This window comes from Acipenser ruthenus, chromosome 21 (assembly GCF_902713425.1).
Source record: "Acipenser ruthenus chromosome 21, fAciRut3.2 maternal haplotype, whole genome shotgun sequence".
NCBI classification, from domain to species: Eukaryota; Metazoa; Chordata; class Actinopteri; order Acipenseriformes; family Acipenseridae; genus Acipenser; species Acipenser ruthenus.
The window spans coordinates 3,938,272-3,956,322 of NC_081209.1; the positions used below are offsets into that span (position 1 = coordinate 3,938,272).

General features: G+C 40.5%; 2 protein-coding genes across 4 annotated transcripts; one reads left to right on the forward strand and one right to left on the reverse strand.

Moving 5' to 3' along the window:
* Positions 1-56: 56 nt before the first annotated feature.
* On the reverse strand, positions 57-7,146 carry LOC117426793 (trichoplein keratin filament-binding protein-like). Of its 2 annotated transcripts, none has more exons than XM_034044800.3 (13): positions 7,032-7,146; positions 6,329-6,530; positions 5,449-5,659; positions 4,964-5,020; positions 4,366-4,434; positions 3,777-3,950; positions 3,161-3,273; positions 2,836-2,902; positions 2,450-2,622; positions 1,998-2,079; positions 1,496-1,681; positions 1,086-1,229; positions 57-870 (listed from the first exon to the last, which is right to left on the reverse strand). In XM_034044800.3, the coding sequence occupies exons 2-13, from the start codon at positions 6,517-6,519 to the stop codon at positions 838-840; spliced, it is 1,500 nt and encodes a 499-aa protein (XP_033900691.3). In that variant the 5' UTR covers positions 6,520-6,530; positions 7,032-7,146; the 3' UTR covers positions 57-837. The 2 variants fall into 2 exon arrangements, with proteins under 2 accessions (XP_033900691.3, XP_033900690.3); XM_034044799.3 differs by having other exon boundaries at positions 7,005-7,146.
* A 722-nt stretch (positions 7,147-7,868) lies between these two features.
* LOC117427801 (glycolipid transfer protein) lies at positions 7,869-17,885 on the forward strand. Of its 2 annotated transcripts, XM_058994382.1 has the most exons (6): positions 7,869-8,001; positions 8,578-8,901; positions 13,889-13,947; positions 14,044-14,177; positions 14,380-14,530; positions 14,855-17,885. In XM_058994382.1, exons 2-6 carry the CDS (start codon positions 8,799-8,801, stop codon positions 15,035-15,037), a joined length of 630 nt encoding a protein of 209 aa, XP_058850365.1. In that variant the 5' UTR covers positions 7,869-8,001; positions 8,578-8,798; the 3' UTR covers positions 15,038-17,885. The 2 variants fall into 2 exon arrangements, with proteins under 2 accessions (XP_058850365.1, XP_058850364.1); XM_058994381.1 differs by lacking the exon at positions 7,869-8,001 and having other exon boundaries at positions 8,147-8,901.
* The last annotated feature ends 166 nt before the right edge of the window (positions 17,886-18,051 follow it).

The following is an 18,051-nucleotide window of genomic DNA, read 5'->3' on the forward strand; positions in this document are numbered from 1 at the left end:
GTACACAACTAAATTGAGCAAAATTATTTGTAACTGAGAAAAACACTAACACTTGCTAGATAAAACTTTTTTTATTTGTTAGAAAATAACACCATACTATAAAAATCTTGAAGCTATTTAAAAAAAAAATTAATAAAAACTACATACTTAAGAGAATACAGTTATTGTTAAACAGGACTGTAACAATCACTTAAACAAAGTTCTCACAGGAGTGGAGAAATAATATATTTGGGTGACAGGCTGCTATCTTTTCAATGACAGCTTCACATGGTATCAAATGCTATAGCTAAGCAAGTCCAGGTTATTTCTAAAGCAGCACCTTGTCATCCCGCTAGGAGATGGGCAGGTTCAGCCACTTCCTAATGTAGCCAGTCCAAATGATTCCAATACAGCACATTGTCTCCATGAGCCAGGCTGCTAGCTGGAGCAGGCTCGGGTCATTCCTTAAATATCAGGCTGATGCGGTGCTAGATGCAGTTATATTTCACCTAAATAAAACACCATTTCCTAATCACTGTATAGACATAAACTTATCAGAAATAAAAGATCCACTCCCTTCAAATCAGTTCCAACACCATGGGTTTAGTACCCGATTTCATTATTTCCAAAGCCAAACTCCTGGGAAGCAGCAGGTTCACATCAGTATTACCCCTTTTAAAATTGTAATCTATTTATATACAAATTAATGCTTCCTAAAAATGACTAGTCTTTGAGATCATTTAACGCTTAATACAATTATAAAGCTTTATCACATACAAATCAAGCTTTACTATATGCGAACATTCATCAGCCTTTTCCTTCACATCCTGGATTCGTAGTGCTCAGCCCATTTTGCCCTCATGTCCATGCTGTTCTTCGGCGATTGTGAACCTAAAACAAACAGACGGATGACTGTTCATGTCAGATACCATTCCATCACCAACTGCACCCTTAGATCTTTCACAAATGCCAGATTTGTTTGGATCGTTCTAACTGAACAAGACTTCAGATAACAGTCTCGATTAGAATGAATGGAAATTTAGCTGCTATAAAAAAGTGAAATAAATGCAGCCCAGCTGTGTGCAATCCGTTTCAGAGATCCCTACCTTCTCCTGGTATCCACGCTGGGTCATCCTCTCTGCCTCCTGTTTCTGCTGCTCCTCGTGGTACCTCTCAGCCTCTCTCTCCTCCTCTTCCTCCTCGACTCTCCTGCGCAGAGCTGCCCACTCCTGCCTCCTCCGTTCTGAAATCTGTTCCCCCCAAAAAATGAACGTTAATACACTCAATCTCACTCTCTGCTGCAAGCAACAATAAGATGGCTTCAATCTTCAAAGCCTGCTAAATATTTATATGGATTAGCTTGCACAATGTGTTGATGCAGGGAGATACACTGGATATGTCGTAAATAGATGCAAAAGGATCAGTAATATAAATGTAAACAACATGGGCCATCTCAATAGGGGTATCCTATGTAAAATGGTCCAGAGTCATTCCCCCACCCCCTCCGGGTGTGCACCTGTGCAGCGATCTCTTGTTTGCGAGCCGTCCTCAGCTCTCCCTCCTCCTCTCTCTCGCGGTGTGTCTTCTGCTTTTCCAGCTCCAGCTCTTTGATCAGCTCCTCACGCCTCTGGAGAGACTCCTCTTGGGCTTGGCGATTCTCCTTCATCTGCTGTTCAAGCTGTTGCTGCCTTCCAAGGAGCACCTGCAGAGAGACCTCCAACTTTAGCGAGTGCTTCACAGAACTACACTGCTATTTAATGCACTACTGCACAGATGCAAAGACAATCTATTTCAACATTTCAATGACCCAACTACTTTAGGTTTAAAAGCAATGGATTATTGTTTACAATGTATCACTTAATATTAAGATTGGCAAAAAGGCTGTTGATTTACTTTTGTGATTGCTTTATTTTTTTTACGACCGCTCTTGGTGATAAAGCATTAACTGTTTCTAACTTAAAATAAATATCAGAATTATTTTATGAGCATTATCATCAGTGGATTGGAAAAGCGCTTACCTCTTGCATGAGTCGCTCCCTGGCCCTTCTCTCTTTCTCCCACTCAGCCTCTCGCTTCTCCCACATGCGCTGGGCTTCCTCCCTGTGACACACACACACGTGTTAGACTCACACGGCTAGTCTCACACAACTACCACCTAAGAGTATTCAAAATCAATCAATGCATTAAACCAGGTAGGAAACCATGAAGAACTTAATATGAAGAACTTATTTTCCAAGTTATACGGTTTACCCAGCTAAAGTTGAAAGTATTTTGAGACAAATATATATATATATATATATATATATATATATATATAAATGGTAACCAAATGCTAAGAATGAAAAGGTACCCAAACAACTGCATCATATTAAAACAAAATGTTATACTGCAGAATAGCCGTGGTAATGGAGTTAGGCAATTTTAATTTGAGACAACTTAGGACTTCTGTAACACTGAAAGTTGTGCTAACCTGTAGATGGTATCGAACTCTGCCTCCCTCTCCCTCTCCAGCTGCAGCTGCTCCTCGATCACATCCTTCATCCAGGCTGCGTCAGCGACGGCCCGCTCCCTGCGCTCACTGTTCAGCTGCTGCTCCACCCCCTCCTGCTCCAGCAGAGCCTCCAGGATCTGCCGGTCTGCCTCCTGAGCACAGACGGAAATCACATTCACAAACCAGACCAGCCTGCTGCTCCTCTACACGCCCAACCCCAAAGTCTTATATTAAAAACAAAAGATAAAGAGATATATAGACAGACAGACATCTTGCTTGTGATACTAAGGACTGTGTAAACTTTGTCAGCCTGGCAGTCAGGTGTTCCATCTTGTCTAGAGTTTAAACTGAACCAGTCCACTTACCAGCTCCTGCTGGACCTGTTGTGCTCGTCTCCGCAGCTGGGCTCGGTACTGACGGGTCAAAAAACGTCTATAAGATAAAAAATAAAAAAATAAAAAAATCTGTACAGGCTGACCCTTACCCATCTATTTCATCTAGTTTATAACTTTAGAACATCTGGTTTCTCAATGAATTACATTTTTTCACAAGCAGGTCTCTCTCCTCCATCCTTTCCTTTCTCTCATTCATCCTTCTCCCTGTGCTCCTCCCTCCACCCTTCTGTCTCATCCCTCTACCCGTCTCCCTCTCCCATTTATCCTGCCCTCTCTTATTCCCCTCTTGCCGTACCCCAGCTCAGATTTCTTCCTCCGCTCCTCCAGCTTCTTCCTCTCCTCCTCCAGCTCTTCCATCTCCCAGCGCTGCTGAAGCAGAATCTCCTGCTCCTTCCTCAGCTTCTTTGTCTGAAAGCACAGCCGCCTCCTATGTCAGCACACGAACCCTCAGACTTCCAGTTATTTAATACAGTAAAGTACATTATAAATATGTTGGTGCACTGAATTTTTCCCCTCTGGTTTATTAATAGTTCTGGGAAACTAAAGTGAAAGAAATTAGTTTGATTTGAGTCTGAGACATGAATATCACTGGAAAAGGAACTCTGTTTACCACCTCCAGACTATTCATTAAAATCTGGGAACTTGCCAGATTCCTTTTGTGAGTTCCTGAATCCACCATGTCATCTACTTGTTGGATATAGCACATGAACTAAGGAATTTTAACCCCATGTTTTCCAATGCATATAAAAGCAAGCGCTCACAAAAGCCTCTGAGGCTTTAAATAGTCTTTAGATGATAATCGTCCTGTATCAGACAACAATACAAATGCAATGAAGAAGTATTTAACAAATCCCAAACAACAACTGGTGAATCGGAGACTCCGAGGCCTGGAGTGGCGCACCCGTGCGTACCTCCAGCTCCCGCAGTCTCAACTCCTCCATCTGCTGCTGGAGTATCTCAACTCTCTCCTTCTCCTCCTGCTTCCTCCTCTCCTCATCCTGCTTCATTCTCTCCATCGCTTCTGTCCGAGCCCTTTCGTACTCATTCTCAAACCTTCTCTTCTCCTCCTGAGCCTTTTCCTCCATCTGGGAAATAAAAGCAGTGTTGTAAACCACCCTAACTGATACTTGATCATATTTATGAACCAACTACAGAATACAGATGTATAGTTTACAACCCTGGTTTTCTTTGCTAGAATGCCAGTGATCTTTATTAATGAAGTTAAACTGCAACGCTAAAGAAGTGGGTATCCTCTTTTGACACCTAATACACAGTTTGAGAAATGTTATCATGCTAGCACTCACTCGACTTCTGAAAAGCTGTAGCCCGGTTATCACAGGGAGCTTGCATTTCAGTTGTGAAACGTGGGATAACGTGTGAAAAGAGCATGAGTCCAGCCACCTTAGCTAGGCATTGATTGGTGTGACCAAAAGTCACATTTACCTCATAGCCTTTGGAGCAAAGACATTTATACATTTTGGGGGGCTAAATTGTTCATACCTGCTTCTTTTCAGTGATCTGGGATCCCCATTTGCTCACCACATGGTTTTTGTGTAAGGAAGATTCAACCTGCAAAGTGAATTCACACAGGTGTTATCTCTGGAACAGGAAAACAGTAATGTTTTAAGGGAGAGGATGGCTGTTCTTCCTCTATGCAAATCTAAAAAGACAGTTAACAAATGTGACTTAAGAGTTCCCATAATAGTGACTTAGCTCTTTTAGGGAAGCCAATTAATTTAGAAAACTCAAAGCACTCCTCTCAAATGAAAGACACAGCTCTGTGGGGGTAGGATACAATCCTGAGGTCAGGTTCACATTTAGTCATGGAACAATGACATCAGCACGCGTTCATTTCAGGATCAGTCAGTACTGGAGTTCTAATTTTAACAGCATGCGATCCTATACATTGAATCCCAAATGAACAAATATTAACATATTTAAACCCTTTCTCCTACCCCACCCCCATTCTAAATATCATGACTGTGCAGACACCAATATAGACGACAATATTGAAATATCCTGCAGAGAAAAACATTCAGAACACAGGTCCACTGTACACGTGCAGAATTCTGTAAAGCAGTTTTATTGCTTACAGTACCTGCCGTAGCTCTGGATTGTTCTTTTTCCAGTGCTCCTGCAGCGACTCTTCAGCAAACTGTGAACAGAAATCAAATATTTTATCACTATGCATCACTGTGCCATGCTGGTCCTAAGTTATTTCTTTCAGTTTACCAACTAACATAGAAACCGTACATGCAGTATTTATTAGTATTCATTAGTTTCAGTGCAGTATTAATTACAATTCTGCTGTGACTGCATTGTGCCGCTTCGAGCCGGTAATGTATCTGAACTGAAACGTCAGAAATGTAAGTCTGGACGAGTAAGTGCAGTGGTAACCACGCTATCTTTTAACACCTCAAGTATTGAACACCTTTTTGATGGATCAGGCTTTATCATTTTACCTCTTGATATTTTAATTTACAGATATGTACAATATTGATCACATAAAGACCGTATGTGATCACAGTCCTGAAGCTGTAAAGAGAAGCCAGGCAGACACCTGCTCAACGGCAGTGTCTTTACCCTCTTCCTGCGCTCTTCCCTGGCTGATTTCAGCCCTTCCTTCCTCTCCTCCAGCTCTCTGACCAGGCTGTCCCTGTTGGGGGCTCTGTCTTGGAGCTCCGCCTCCAGCAGGTCACGCTCTTCCTGGAGGAGGGCCCGGAGGCGGTCCCTGCGCAGCTCAAGGCTCCGCCTCTTCTCCTCCTTCAGCCTATCCTGGTGGTACGCAGACATGCTGACAGCAGGGACAGGGGGTTGTATTAAAACAGTCACAAAATAGTTACATTTATTTTTTAATAATATATATAAAAAAAGATTGATGGTTCCTGCTGCTTTTTTTTTTTAAGCAATTACAATCCTCCAGGAAACATGTGTCACTTTCAAGTTGCCCTGCTATCTTATTTCAATTTATATTCAGATCAATTGAGGAGGTTTTTTTTTTTCTCGTCTTTCATCCATAGTTTTTCACTGAGGGAAATGTAAGGAATCCTTTTAAGGTCCGGCATTGCTAGATGTCAGTCAGTGTGAATGAGGAATTGTTTGTGCAGTGGTTAACAGCAGCCAAACACAAAATGCATAGCAAACTATATGAACACCATTTTGATCTTTTATTTAACACCGTGTATTCAAATAAACTACAAAATGATATTGCAAAAGCCCACCGTAATCCATAATAGTAGTACAGTATTTCTAAATGTCACATTTTAAAATGTATCAGTTTTTCGTTAAGTCTATGAAAAACTACAAAGCGGTATGTAATTCAATATGTTCACGTAGCATTATTCAGCAGGTTTCATTCGACTCAGCTGAAGCAACATTTTTTTTTTAAATCTGTAGGGTTATGCAAAACTGTACAATGAAGATTTGATTGTATTCTGTATGGGTGCTGTGTGAAATGGATCACCTTTGCTGGTAGGACGCCGTGGAGCTCCACTGTGCCTGCTTGCTGCTGCGCACGTCGTGCTGTTTGAAATACTGCTGGTGCAGCTCCCATTTCTGCCTCCAGAGAGCCTCCTGCTCCCGCTGCCTGACAATTTGCTTCTCCAGACAGCGTGCACGGCCTGCCCAGCGTGAGGACAGTGTGGGCAGTGCCATCTCTCCTCAACCTGAACTCACCGTGTAAGACATAGGGTTACTGTTAAAGCATCATTGTTTTGCAACTTTCAAAATCAAACTGTGCATAGTTAAGCAGGAATCTCAGATTAAGTGCACCAGCAACTAAGACTACAGTATATATGCAGGAGGATGTGTGGTCCAGTGGTTAAAGAAAGGGGCTTGTAACCAGGAAGTCCCCGGTTCAAATCCCACCTCAGCCACTGACTCATTGTGTGACCCTGAGCAAGTCACTTAACCTCCTTGTGCTCCGTCTTTCGGGTGAGACGTAATTGTAAGTGACTCTGCAGCTGATGCATAGTTCACACACCCTAGTCTCTGTAAGTCGCCTTGGATAAAGGCGTCTGCTAAATAAACAAATAATAATATATTTGCAGCAGCTGTTTAATACGAGTGCTCTGTAACTGAGCATATACAGTCTTCATTTGTGAACCACAATAACAACGCACAAGAATGTACACACTCACGTATTGCTGTTTGTTGTGGATTTTTACCGTTGTTTCTTGAAACTCTTCCCGACGCACAGTTCTTCAACAACCGTTTTCGTTTTCTGTTAATGACAGTTCCTGCGAGCAGCTTCCTGTTTTGCCTGGTAACCAGATTAACTTCCTGGTTACAGTACGAACACGTACAAAGGTCAAAATACCAACTTGTTTAGTTCAGATGATTCACAGATTTTTTTTTTTTTTTTAATTATTTTTTATTATTTGTAGTAGGGTCAGGGTGTGGCCAAGACATTTTGAGCAGATTTTTCTCGTTTTTTCTTATCTCTTGTAGTTTCAGTATAACGTGATTTTGCATATGTGGCTGGGTTTTTTTGTATGAAAAACATGTATGCAAAATTAGCAAAATGTTAGTGAAAGTGTAAAAGAAAATGACCAGGAAACTATGGCAAATCACAAATAATGAATGCATTGTAAAAAACGTATCACGATAAAGCACAGTCAAATAACAGTATCCGCACGGGGAAAGTACTGCAGAGATTAGTGGCTATTAACAGATTTTATAAGTAATGTTTAACAGACCCGAGCATTAAGACATGTCGTTTTTTATTTGTATTATTTGTAATTGCGCTATTAAACCTCATTACGATCAGTCAGAATAGCAAATGCAGCCTCGACGTTGACTGGAGTCACCAGAGAAAGATTTGAACCTGCCGCATTCAATGTCATTGCCTGCCCGCTTGCATCAATAATGGATAGCACATGAATGTTTCATGACGAACAGACAATGTTCACTAATTGGGCCTTGAGTGTCTAGTCAGATTATCAAAAGGGGTAAATAAGGTATAAATACATGAAAATAAATGTTGACCCTTTTATCGTTTATAATTCTGCTTTGGGCAACGCTGTATTATTACTGTTCTGCTTTAGTGCCTGCAGAAACCTTCACTGGCTTGAGCGATTTGATTTGCAAGCGAGTTTCTACATTTTCAAGGCATGTTCTAAAAGCAAAACAGAAAAGGTACTGTCTGCAGTGTAAACTGATTATAGCGTGGTGGCATGATGATACAGCAAGAACTTCATAGCAACATTATATACAGGAGAATTAAAAAGGCTATGATGGGAATCGGAGGGTTTAAGCTGCTGTTTTGAGTTTTTTTAAATTTTTTTTCAACAATGACTAGTGTTGGCAATGCTGGTTTAAGAAACATTAATGCTGATTGTAGATCGTAGCTTGTGTGACTATGTTGGCCTAAAAAATAAGTTAATTTAAAAATAGATTTTTGTCATTCTTAAATACCGGTAAATCAAATTCCTATTAGCATGTGGGTGGGGTTTACCCATACAGTACCAGTAAATATGCGTTCTAAACACCCAGCTTTAATACCCGTTTTTAACAGGGATTAAACTGCAACATATCACAACTAAAAGTTAGAAATAGCATATGTTACATACTAGTCAGCACAGGTCAATTATTATGTCATATTTCCTTTAAAAGGGGACTCTTTTTACAGCGGTTAATGAATAATGAAAACCTACATCATGCTGTTGCTAGGTAGGTTACTGAAAGACAGTTTCTGTTTTTTTTCATTGGCAGACTATCTCCCACCTCCTTTTTTTTGATAGGCTGACTGTGTAATTCCACCTGCTGGATCTAGCTCGCTGTGCGGTCCTCGGAGCTGCCAGTAGCTTCAGTGTCTCGCGTCTGCGGTAGTTGAGAAACTTCACCGGGTTCCGGGTTTGTTTTGTTTATTTTTGTTTTTTTAAGTTTAACAAAATTCGTTAACGTCCCCCCCCTCCCCCATAAGTCTGTCAACCATGGCTATTTTGATGGAGCACCAGTTTAAGCAGCTTCCGGCTGACAAACAAGTGGATACGAGATCGTTCCTGGAGTCGGTGTCTCACATTCCGCCATTCTTTGGTAAGTTTCTTCATGTACCTCTGCGGACCGACTTACCTGCCTGGCATTTCATTTCTCCGTTAAAGTTTTTTACACATTGTAATAGTTTAAATGTGAAGGTGTTAAGACTTACTATATTGTTTCCTTGCTATTGTAAAGAATAACAATGCATGCTGGGGAGGGGGATTACAAAGCAGTCACTACGATGAGTGTTTAGTTAATTAAATCTATCTTCATCTGTTTTACAAAATTTGGAGTTTGAATTTTCCTTGCTTTGTGTCATTTCGTGAAATCACTAGCACCACACTTTACAGATCTGTATCATGATTCATGTTGCTGTGTTTACTTATCTTTCAAAGTTGTGGCAGACTGTGTTGTCGTACTTTTCTGTGTGTAAGTTCAGTGTCAATGTCAGACTCGTAACAAAGCCATTCCAGCTGATGCTTGGGATCTCTGTTGCTTGTCTAATTATATTCTGTGTTGTTACTCTCATAATGCCCTAGTGGCACTTACTGCAGCCTAATGGGAGAGCTGTTTTCCCTTTCCTAAAGGTAGCAGTAGAAATGTGCCTTTCATTTGATAAGACTCTGCGTTGATTTTGAAAATATTTCAGACAGGCTGAAATCCACATGCAATGTATTTGACCCTTCAAACATTCCCAAAGACATACACTGATGTTGTTTAGTTAGTGTGCTTTTACAGCTAACCCATTTCCTAACCAATGATCCCACTGCATACTAGTGTTTGTTAAGGGAGCTGCAAGTGAAGAGTCTTCAGTGTCTCTCCTAAAGCGTTGTGACTCATTACATAATGCACATTTAGTCAGTTAGCAATTGGCCTGTCCTTTATCCTTTCTTACCTGCTCGGGTAAGGCACATTTTTAATTGCACAATACAAGAATCTGAGCGGGGATTAGTCATTGCATTCTATTAATAAAGATTAATAATAATACCAAACATATCGTTATTTACGACAGTGGTTCTATTACATAACATTTTGAAATCGACAACATTATGGATAAAACAAATATGTTTCTTCTAAGGATTCCAGCATAGCAAATGATTGGGTGAAAATGGGTTGTCTTCCACAGTATTCCTCAGTACTTCAGTGCCGTTGTGTGTGGGTGTTTGATGCCTGTTGAGCCTCCTGCCAGCTAAACCCACAGACAATCTTTACTTCAGACGCCTGCTTCACTGTTACTGGTTTTGATAACATTATCAAACTTATAACATTAACAACTTGATAACATTACTGTCTGGTGATGTAGTACACACCCAGGGTAATCCACTTCATGCTAGACCTTCCATTTGTAAAATATCAAGTGGTGGTTTAATGAAGTAGCTAACTGCAAGTAAACCTGCCCTCACTTTAGGGCTATTTTATTTTTTTAAGTTAAATATTAGATAAACTAATAGATTTCCCTACCAAACAAGCAACACCAATTCCTTATGCCTGTATTCCACCAGTCTCCAAACCCAGTCCTGACCAAAGTGCGATCTGACTGGACTGATGATCACTACTGTGACTACAGGCAGAATTAGAATTTTGATTTCACTGTATATAAAACAGGTTTTGCTTCAGTGTTGCATGCAGTGTGCTCAAATGTATATTCCCATAGCGTCTCTTCATTGCAGGATCTCCCTAATTTCCTGTACTGTAACAGCAAAAGCAGTTGGGCTCTATACTTTACCTCACAAGGTGGCATGTGGCATGGGCTACACTGTTTGCATTTGTGTCTCCACTTCACATGTAATCAGTAAATACAATTGTACCAAACAGTGCCTCATACAGTGCTGAATGGGGGTTGAGCGATCATGTCTATTGAATTCAAGTTGTGAGCTGAGCTCACAAAAGGCCATGATTTAAGTGGTGGTGGTGTGATCAGACAGATGCAGGGTAGGGTCTGATACTTCCATTCAGGGGGTTTACATTTTTATCACACATTATTACATTCCATTTAGAAAAAGAAATCATTTCTAGTAACTAATTGTGGTTTAGATTTCGAGGAAGATGTTAAATATTGCATAATTCGATGTAACAAGTTGTTGTCCTCTTTAAATTCCAGAGATGTGATATTGGGTGTTATTTATTTTATTTTTATAAAGGCCCATTCAACTAATGCTGTACAAGAATGTATTTTTTTTTTTTTTTTTTAAAAGGTTGTTCTTTTGCCAATGTATTAAAGAAAAGACTAGCGCAGGTAATAATGTGCTTTCTGTTTAAAGAAGTGTGTTAACCATGATAATGCCAGCGATGTTCTCCTGCATAGACCTGTTTTTCAGGCTTTCCCATTTGACTCTCCCTTCCTTACCAAGTGTCTAAAAAGGAAAGTTGTAGCACAAGTTTCAAGCACTGAGATCCTACAACAAAGTATCATTGAAATTGGAGAGGAATGGAAACCCCCAATTAAATATTGAGGTGGTATGTGGATTATCTTCATTATTTTGTAGACTTTATTTCAGAGGGCCTTATTTTTCCACTACAAACTACAGTGCATGGTACCTTATCTCTCTTTGGATTGCATTGTGTGTTTGAAATCGATAGGGCAGGCCGGTATACCTACAATATATTCTGTGATTGATCTGTGAACTCTCCGGGTACAGCCGCTGTGGTCCTGGCAGTTTCCATTAGTGTTACAAATCTGTGTCATAAATTATTTGTGATACCTTCTCATCTAACCCATTAAACCAGCCTAAAAAAAATGTTTCCAGTCAATTAAAAGCCACTGACCTCTACAGATTACAGTCTGGCTTGTAAACCTGACTTTCCACAAATGCAAAAGATCACAGATCTGCAGAAAGTACAGTAACATAAAAAAAAACAAAAAAACTGTTGTACAGAAAAAAAAGTCCCACATGATAACATTTGCTGTGCATCACAAGCTATTGCTCAAATCCCTCAAACCTTTGGACTGGATCATTGTGGTTTGTATAACTTAGCTTCTTGTGTGGGATTCTTTTTCAAAGAATTGCAACATTCCATAAACGCTGCTGCTTATCCTTATCCTGTTTTGAATCTTGTGGTGTGTTTTTTTTGTACAGAAACAACCCTTGGACCAGGCAGGGCAGCTGGACAGTCCTTGCTTTAGGAAGGAGCTGTGAAATGTGGCGATGGAATTCCATCAATCCTCTTTTGTTTAACACTTTGTATACATGTCTTCCTCCAGATTTGTATAAACTAATGTAGCGTTAAGTGCAAATATCTTTCCCAGACCACTATAGCTATCTCCCTTTTAATTTAAGCATCCTAATGCCACATCAAATCGGATATCTAAATTGTGTAGAATTACATCTAATGCATGATCTATGCTCACACTTAAATTTGCAGAAGCAATTGTGGGCCATCATGGTTAATCTTTTGTATCGTATTTCTGTGGCAAGCAACAACTGGACCTATTGCATACATAATTTAATTTCCTGCCCTCAATTTACTTTTAGAAAATTGATTAGTACAGTATTGGGTTGCTGTACCCATTCATTGGCATCTCAGTCACTTCAGTAAGTTCTTTGTATTGCATTTTGTGGTACTAATAAAGCAGCGTGAAGCCCTTTAAGAAGTTCTTGGCTCAAAGACACATATTAGTCTGTCCTCTTTACAATATTAATGCGCTACTTTTAAGGTCCCGAGAGTTGTCTTGTTTGGAGGCTCTCTTATAACAAATGGCCTGATATTGTTTATTGTGTGCACTGAGTTTTATGATGTGAGCTGCTGCCTAATTGAAACTAGATTTGTTGCTGCTGCCATTGTGAATTAGATGTGTTGCATTTTGCAGAAAGAAAGAAGGAGGGTCACGCAGGAGAAAAATTTATCAAATCAAACTAGAAAGAGGGCTAAAACATTGAGGCATCCAGAACAAGACAGAATAACAATGCAGTGTTAAAATGCATTCAATTAAAAAAGGGGGGGGGGGGGAAGGCTTTATTATGTTTGTTGAGAACAAAGAAACAGCTGAGATAAAGAGAGAGCATTCAGGAAATCTCATTCTTTCTCCGAACAAGAGGGGTGGGGGGGTCGAATGGAACCTTTTGTAACCAGAGACGTACTGATCATACAATACTGTACACGCTGTGCTTTCATTAGTTCACTACTGTACAATAAAGGAACCAGAGCTTTCCTCCGCATGGGGCTACAGTCTCCACTGCCCACGGCTCTCAGGGTGCCTCTGTCTGGAGCCAGCTCAGTGTCCCCTCGCTGCAGTTGATACCTACTGTGCGCAGACTCTCCTCCAAGGAGGTTTCCTGTTATTTACAGCAATGGGAGTTTCTGGTGGCTCCAATACAGCTGAGGCGGATGGGAGTGAGTGTCACTGCTGGTTTGGAATGCTTCTGAGCCTCTTCGGTGACTTGGATTGCCGTTGGGCACAGTGTCGGTGCACGGCCATGCTGCACTGGGCATAACAAAAAGGGCAGCCTCATGCCAAGCAGTGTGCCAGAAACAGCCTTCAATAATGCATGGCGTGCCATTATCCTGACAAATCTTTTGTGCTTTGAGGGCTGAATTATTGATGGGTAGAAAGGGAATAGGTGGTCCAGGGTGCTGAAGCAGTTCAGGGTTCAAGGTGAACAGACTTGTGGCTTCAGAGATGGATGCTTTTTGCTCCAGTCCAACATGTACACGTGATTTCTGAAGGGGAATATAAAGTGTTATTGTTTCATAACTTAAGTAAGACAGCGTTTCTAGCCTGAATGGAAGTCATGTATAACTTGGTTATGAATACTATGCATCACTATTTTATGGCCACTCTTACCATAAAGTCATTGCCATGTCCTACATCTGTCTAATACCTCCAGGAATGTTATCCCAACAACTTGAGTACATTTTAACAAGATAATCTGAAACATTGGATACATATGCATGTTTCTAAATGGGTCAGGTTTAATATAAAAAATAAAAAATAAACACATGAATGTGTCAGTGGCAGCTAACGCGAATTTGTCTAATTATTTCCTTTGTGGGAGATATGTATGTTACTTTCAGATATTGATGTTTTCTTTTCTTTTCTCCTCAGATTGTCTGGGATCCGCAGTTTTTTCACCAATCAAATCAGATATAGTGGGTAATATTACCGTAAGTGATCCTTATTTCTTAAATCATATTATTTATCTACCAATTATTTCAGAATAAAATGTATTTATTTATTTATTCGTTTATTTTGTCCTGCAGAAAATCAAAGCAGTTTACGACACAAACCCCACTAAGTTTAAAACTCTACAGCAGATCCTGGAGGCAGAGAAGGAGATGCACGGAACTCAGTGGCCCAAAGTCGGAGCTACGCTAGCATTAATGTGGCTGAAAAGGTAAGGATCATGGGGGGAAGCAGCGCCTTCCATTACATAGCAGTCTAACATTTTCCAGTATAAATGTAAAGCCTCACGCTTGTACGCTGAACATGGTTTCACGTCATACACAAGCAGATGTGAACATGTAAGCAAGTGTTTCCTCTCTATGTCCCCAACATGAACATTAAAGAGACTGATCTGCTTGTTTTCTCCGGGTCAGGGGTCTGAAGTTTATCCAGGTCCTGCTGCAGAGCATCGCGGACGGGGAGAGGGACGAAGCCAACCCCAATCTCATCCGGGTCAACGCCACTAAAGCCTACGAATTGGCACTGAAGAAATACCACGGCTGGCTGGTGCAAAAGATCTTCCATGTAAGTAAAGCCAAGGCCAGATAGGATCTCATTTAAAAATGAATCAATTTTCCCCAGGAACAAGTCGTACATATGTACACACACACACATATATAACATTTCCATTCCAGAGAACCATATTGGGGATAAAATGTCTTTGCTTCATGATGACCTACTAGGTCTGTTTCCCAAATTGGTAAAAGAAAAAAGCTTTACACTTTATACTGACATTTGTTAGAAGAGGTCTAGGAACAGCACTATCGATGTAGATCATAGAGACCAACTTCTTCATGTTACTGATAATTGTAATGTGCCTCACCCTGTCTGTCACGCCTCCCATTGCAGGCAGCTCTCTATGCTGCCCCCTACAAGTCTGATTTCCTGAAGGCGCTGTCCAAGGGACGGGAAGTCAAGGAAGAGGATTGTCTGGAGAAGATCCGCCAGTTTCTCATCAACTTCACGCCCACCATCGACGCGATCTACGTGATGTACACCAAAATGAACGCTGAGCTGGACTACAAAGCCTGACCTCTGGCCTCCCACCAGGACACTTGGATCCCTTTTTATCTTCATCCTGCCTTCGTCTCAAGAGCAATTACGTTGTGTCATTAACTCCTAGACTTTACCCTGTCACCTCCCAAAGCTCCCGCTTGTGAATGTAAAGGAGACTAGCTGACATCACAGAACACCGTGTTTCCAACACCAGCGACAGGAATCTAAGGGTCATCCTGGAGCTGCTGTGGTCTCAGTTTCTGAAGGTCTCAGACTGGTTTCTTGCATTAAAAAGAAGAAAGCAAATGCATTGTGCCTATAGGCAGCTCTAGCTGGAAGAGAGTGGAGGTTGTAGTTTATGCAGTGTCGTGTGCCTTATTTAGTTCAAAGTGTCGCCTACTAAAAAAAAAAAAAAAAAACTCTAGGAGGCCCTGTGTGCATATTTGGGCTTTTTTTTAAGTTACAAAAGCATTGCTTTTATGTATACTAGAAATTGGACTGCGGACGTCTCTTTGCTATTGTGCAATTAAAAAGTCTCACAGATCTAGCAGGGATAAAAGAGCTCCCGTTGCATATTAGCCTGAGCAGTTGCAGGTTTACAATACATTACGCTTAATTAGATAAGCTTGGGATGGCGTCATGCGCGATTCCTGCTAAGGGCCGTGCTTTAATGATCCAAACGGCAAGAGACCGCTGCTGTTAAGGGTGTTGATATAGGACCCTTTCTTTTTGTTCTTGGTGCAAATCCAGTAGTAACAGCATGTTCTTCACAAAGGAATGAACCCATTGGCCTGAACGTGATACTCTGGATAATTGCAGGCAAGTTGCCTGTATGTCTTCTAACCACAGTTCAGAGCTCATAGTAAATCCTGCAACGGCTCAAGCTGCTGTGCAATCGGAGTGTTGTTTCCGATCTAAATGATTGCACTGAGAAGGTGGCAGGTGACTGGGTAGCTCCAAGCACTGATAAAATAAAGACTGCTGTATTAAGTAGCCTTGAGTTAGGAAGTATAGAATTGATAACTCGCAGTCCGCAGATTTCTGTTTTTGTGTGTGGGATTGGCTGGTAATAGATGGACACAAGGAAGTCATGCAATATACCAGAGGCTGAACCAGGAGTACCAGCCTTCCAGCCTCTGCAGATGCTTTATTTGAATATCTGACTGTTGCTTGAAACACTGGATGATTGTTTTAATTAAAGAACTCTCTGCTCAACGGCCTGCAGGGATGCTCTTTCAGGGAAGGCTGTGTAGATCTGTGTGCATTTTCAAGTGGACACCTTTCCAAGAACATTTGCCTTTATTCTCTCAAGAGTTTGTTTTCAGAAATGTATGTTACTGTTAGAGAAGCAATGTTTTGTTTTTTTTAATTATTATTCTTATTGTTATATTCTGGTGTGCTGTACGCAGTTGAAGGGGAAAGTTATGGGTCTCAAGGAAAACAAATGAAATAATGTGTGTCAGTTCAAGTTCCACATGCAGGGTTCTTCTCTGTGTTCAATAAGAAGCCTACCATGCTACAACCACAGTGCTGGCATTAACACGCAAGTGCCTCTTTATGAAGAACTAGGATTAGGTTGATATCGCTACAGTAGAGATTTAAATGTATTGCTGTGCTCTGTTTTATCATTGCGTTTTGTTTTTAAATTACAAAAAGTACAGATATTCGAATGTGAGGAAGGCACATTTTAATCTGGGCTGGGAAACGTATAGGATTCCCATGTAAGTAATGAGTTTCTTATCAGACCTTGGGATCAGTTCAGTGGCTCTCATCCATGGCCGCTGTAAATGCCACCATCGTTTAAATCACTGAAATCATGGTGGTATTTCTTTTTTTTCATATTTCTACTGACCTCAATAAACCAAATTTCCTCTAAACACAATTCATCTTTCATTAATAACATGCAGTAAGGAAAGTGTGCAGCATGCAGTGTAGGGTGTGTGCTCTTCATCACCTTGGTAGATGAAGCATTATTGAAACACTGTTTAAATCCTCCAATGTTTCGATCGTTTGAATAGACCCCATTGTCTTCAGTAAGGTTAGTGTTGATGTAAACCCATTCTTTTTTTGAATGCTGTTCGGCATCTTGAACAGGAGCTGATTTATAAGACTGGCTGAAGGTGTCTTATTTTTCTGCTGTTTTTTGTCGCTGTTGTTGTTTTAACCAGACTGGCATGATGCTTGTAAATATAGATTTTATGCATAGATTTTAAAGCCAATCACAGTGAAACACCAAACACACTATGGGGGTCTATGTTAATGATTCAAACAGTTATGTTTTATAATATATCCGTGTTTTACAACACTGGAGATTCGTTGCCCCCATTTTTAACATCTCCAACTATCCTTCAAATACACAGTAAACAGAAGGTTCCTTTTTTATGGCAGCAATATTTTGGTAAATCATAAACTCAATTAGAGGTGAATGATTGCCCTACATTCTGGAGGCTTGATTACTTCTTATTGAGTATAATTGAATGCTCATACTAATTCCCTGAATCGTACCCCTAAAAATGAAATCTATAATGATGCTCAATCACCATTTATAGGTGGGTCTATGAACAGAGCAGCGCTGGAAATCACAACCGGTTTCAGAGGATTCTTGTTGAAAGATCACACTGAAGATGCTTTTGTAAGAGTCCTATTGCAACTTCCATTAATAACATAACAAACCTGCCAGCTCCTCTGAGCTGTGTTTACTTGAAATCAAGGAGAAGGTTGTGGTTTGTTGCCTTTTCTATAGTACGAGACTGGAGTGGAATTTTTTCTTGTCTTATGGGGGAGGAATAAAGCCCTCTGGTGTGAAGTGTCGCAGGGTAAACTTTTCTTAATATTAGCAGAACTTTAATAAAGTATTTCATGTTGTTGATGTTATGCACGGTGATGGATTGTGCTCCATGCTTGTGTTTTGTTCGTCCTTGTTGAAGTGAACACCTTGTGTACTTTGCTTCCTGTATGATGGCACAGACCGCCTTATTATTCTGAAAGCCATACCCTGGGGCCGGATATTCAAAGAATTAGCAATTTTTTTTTTTTTTTTTTTTTGCAAT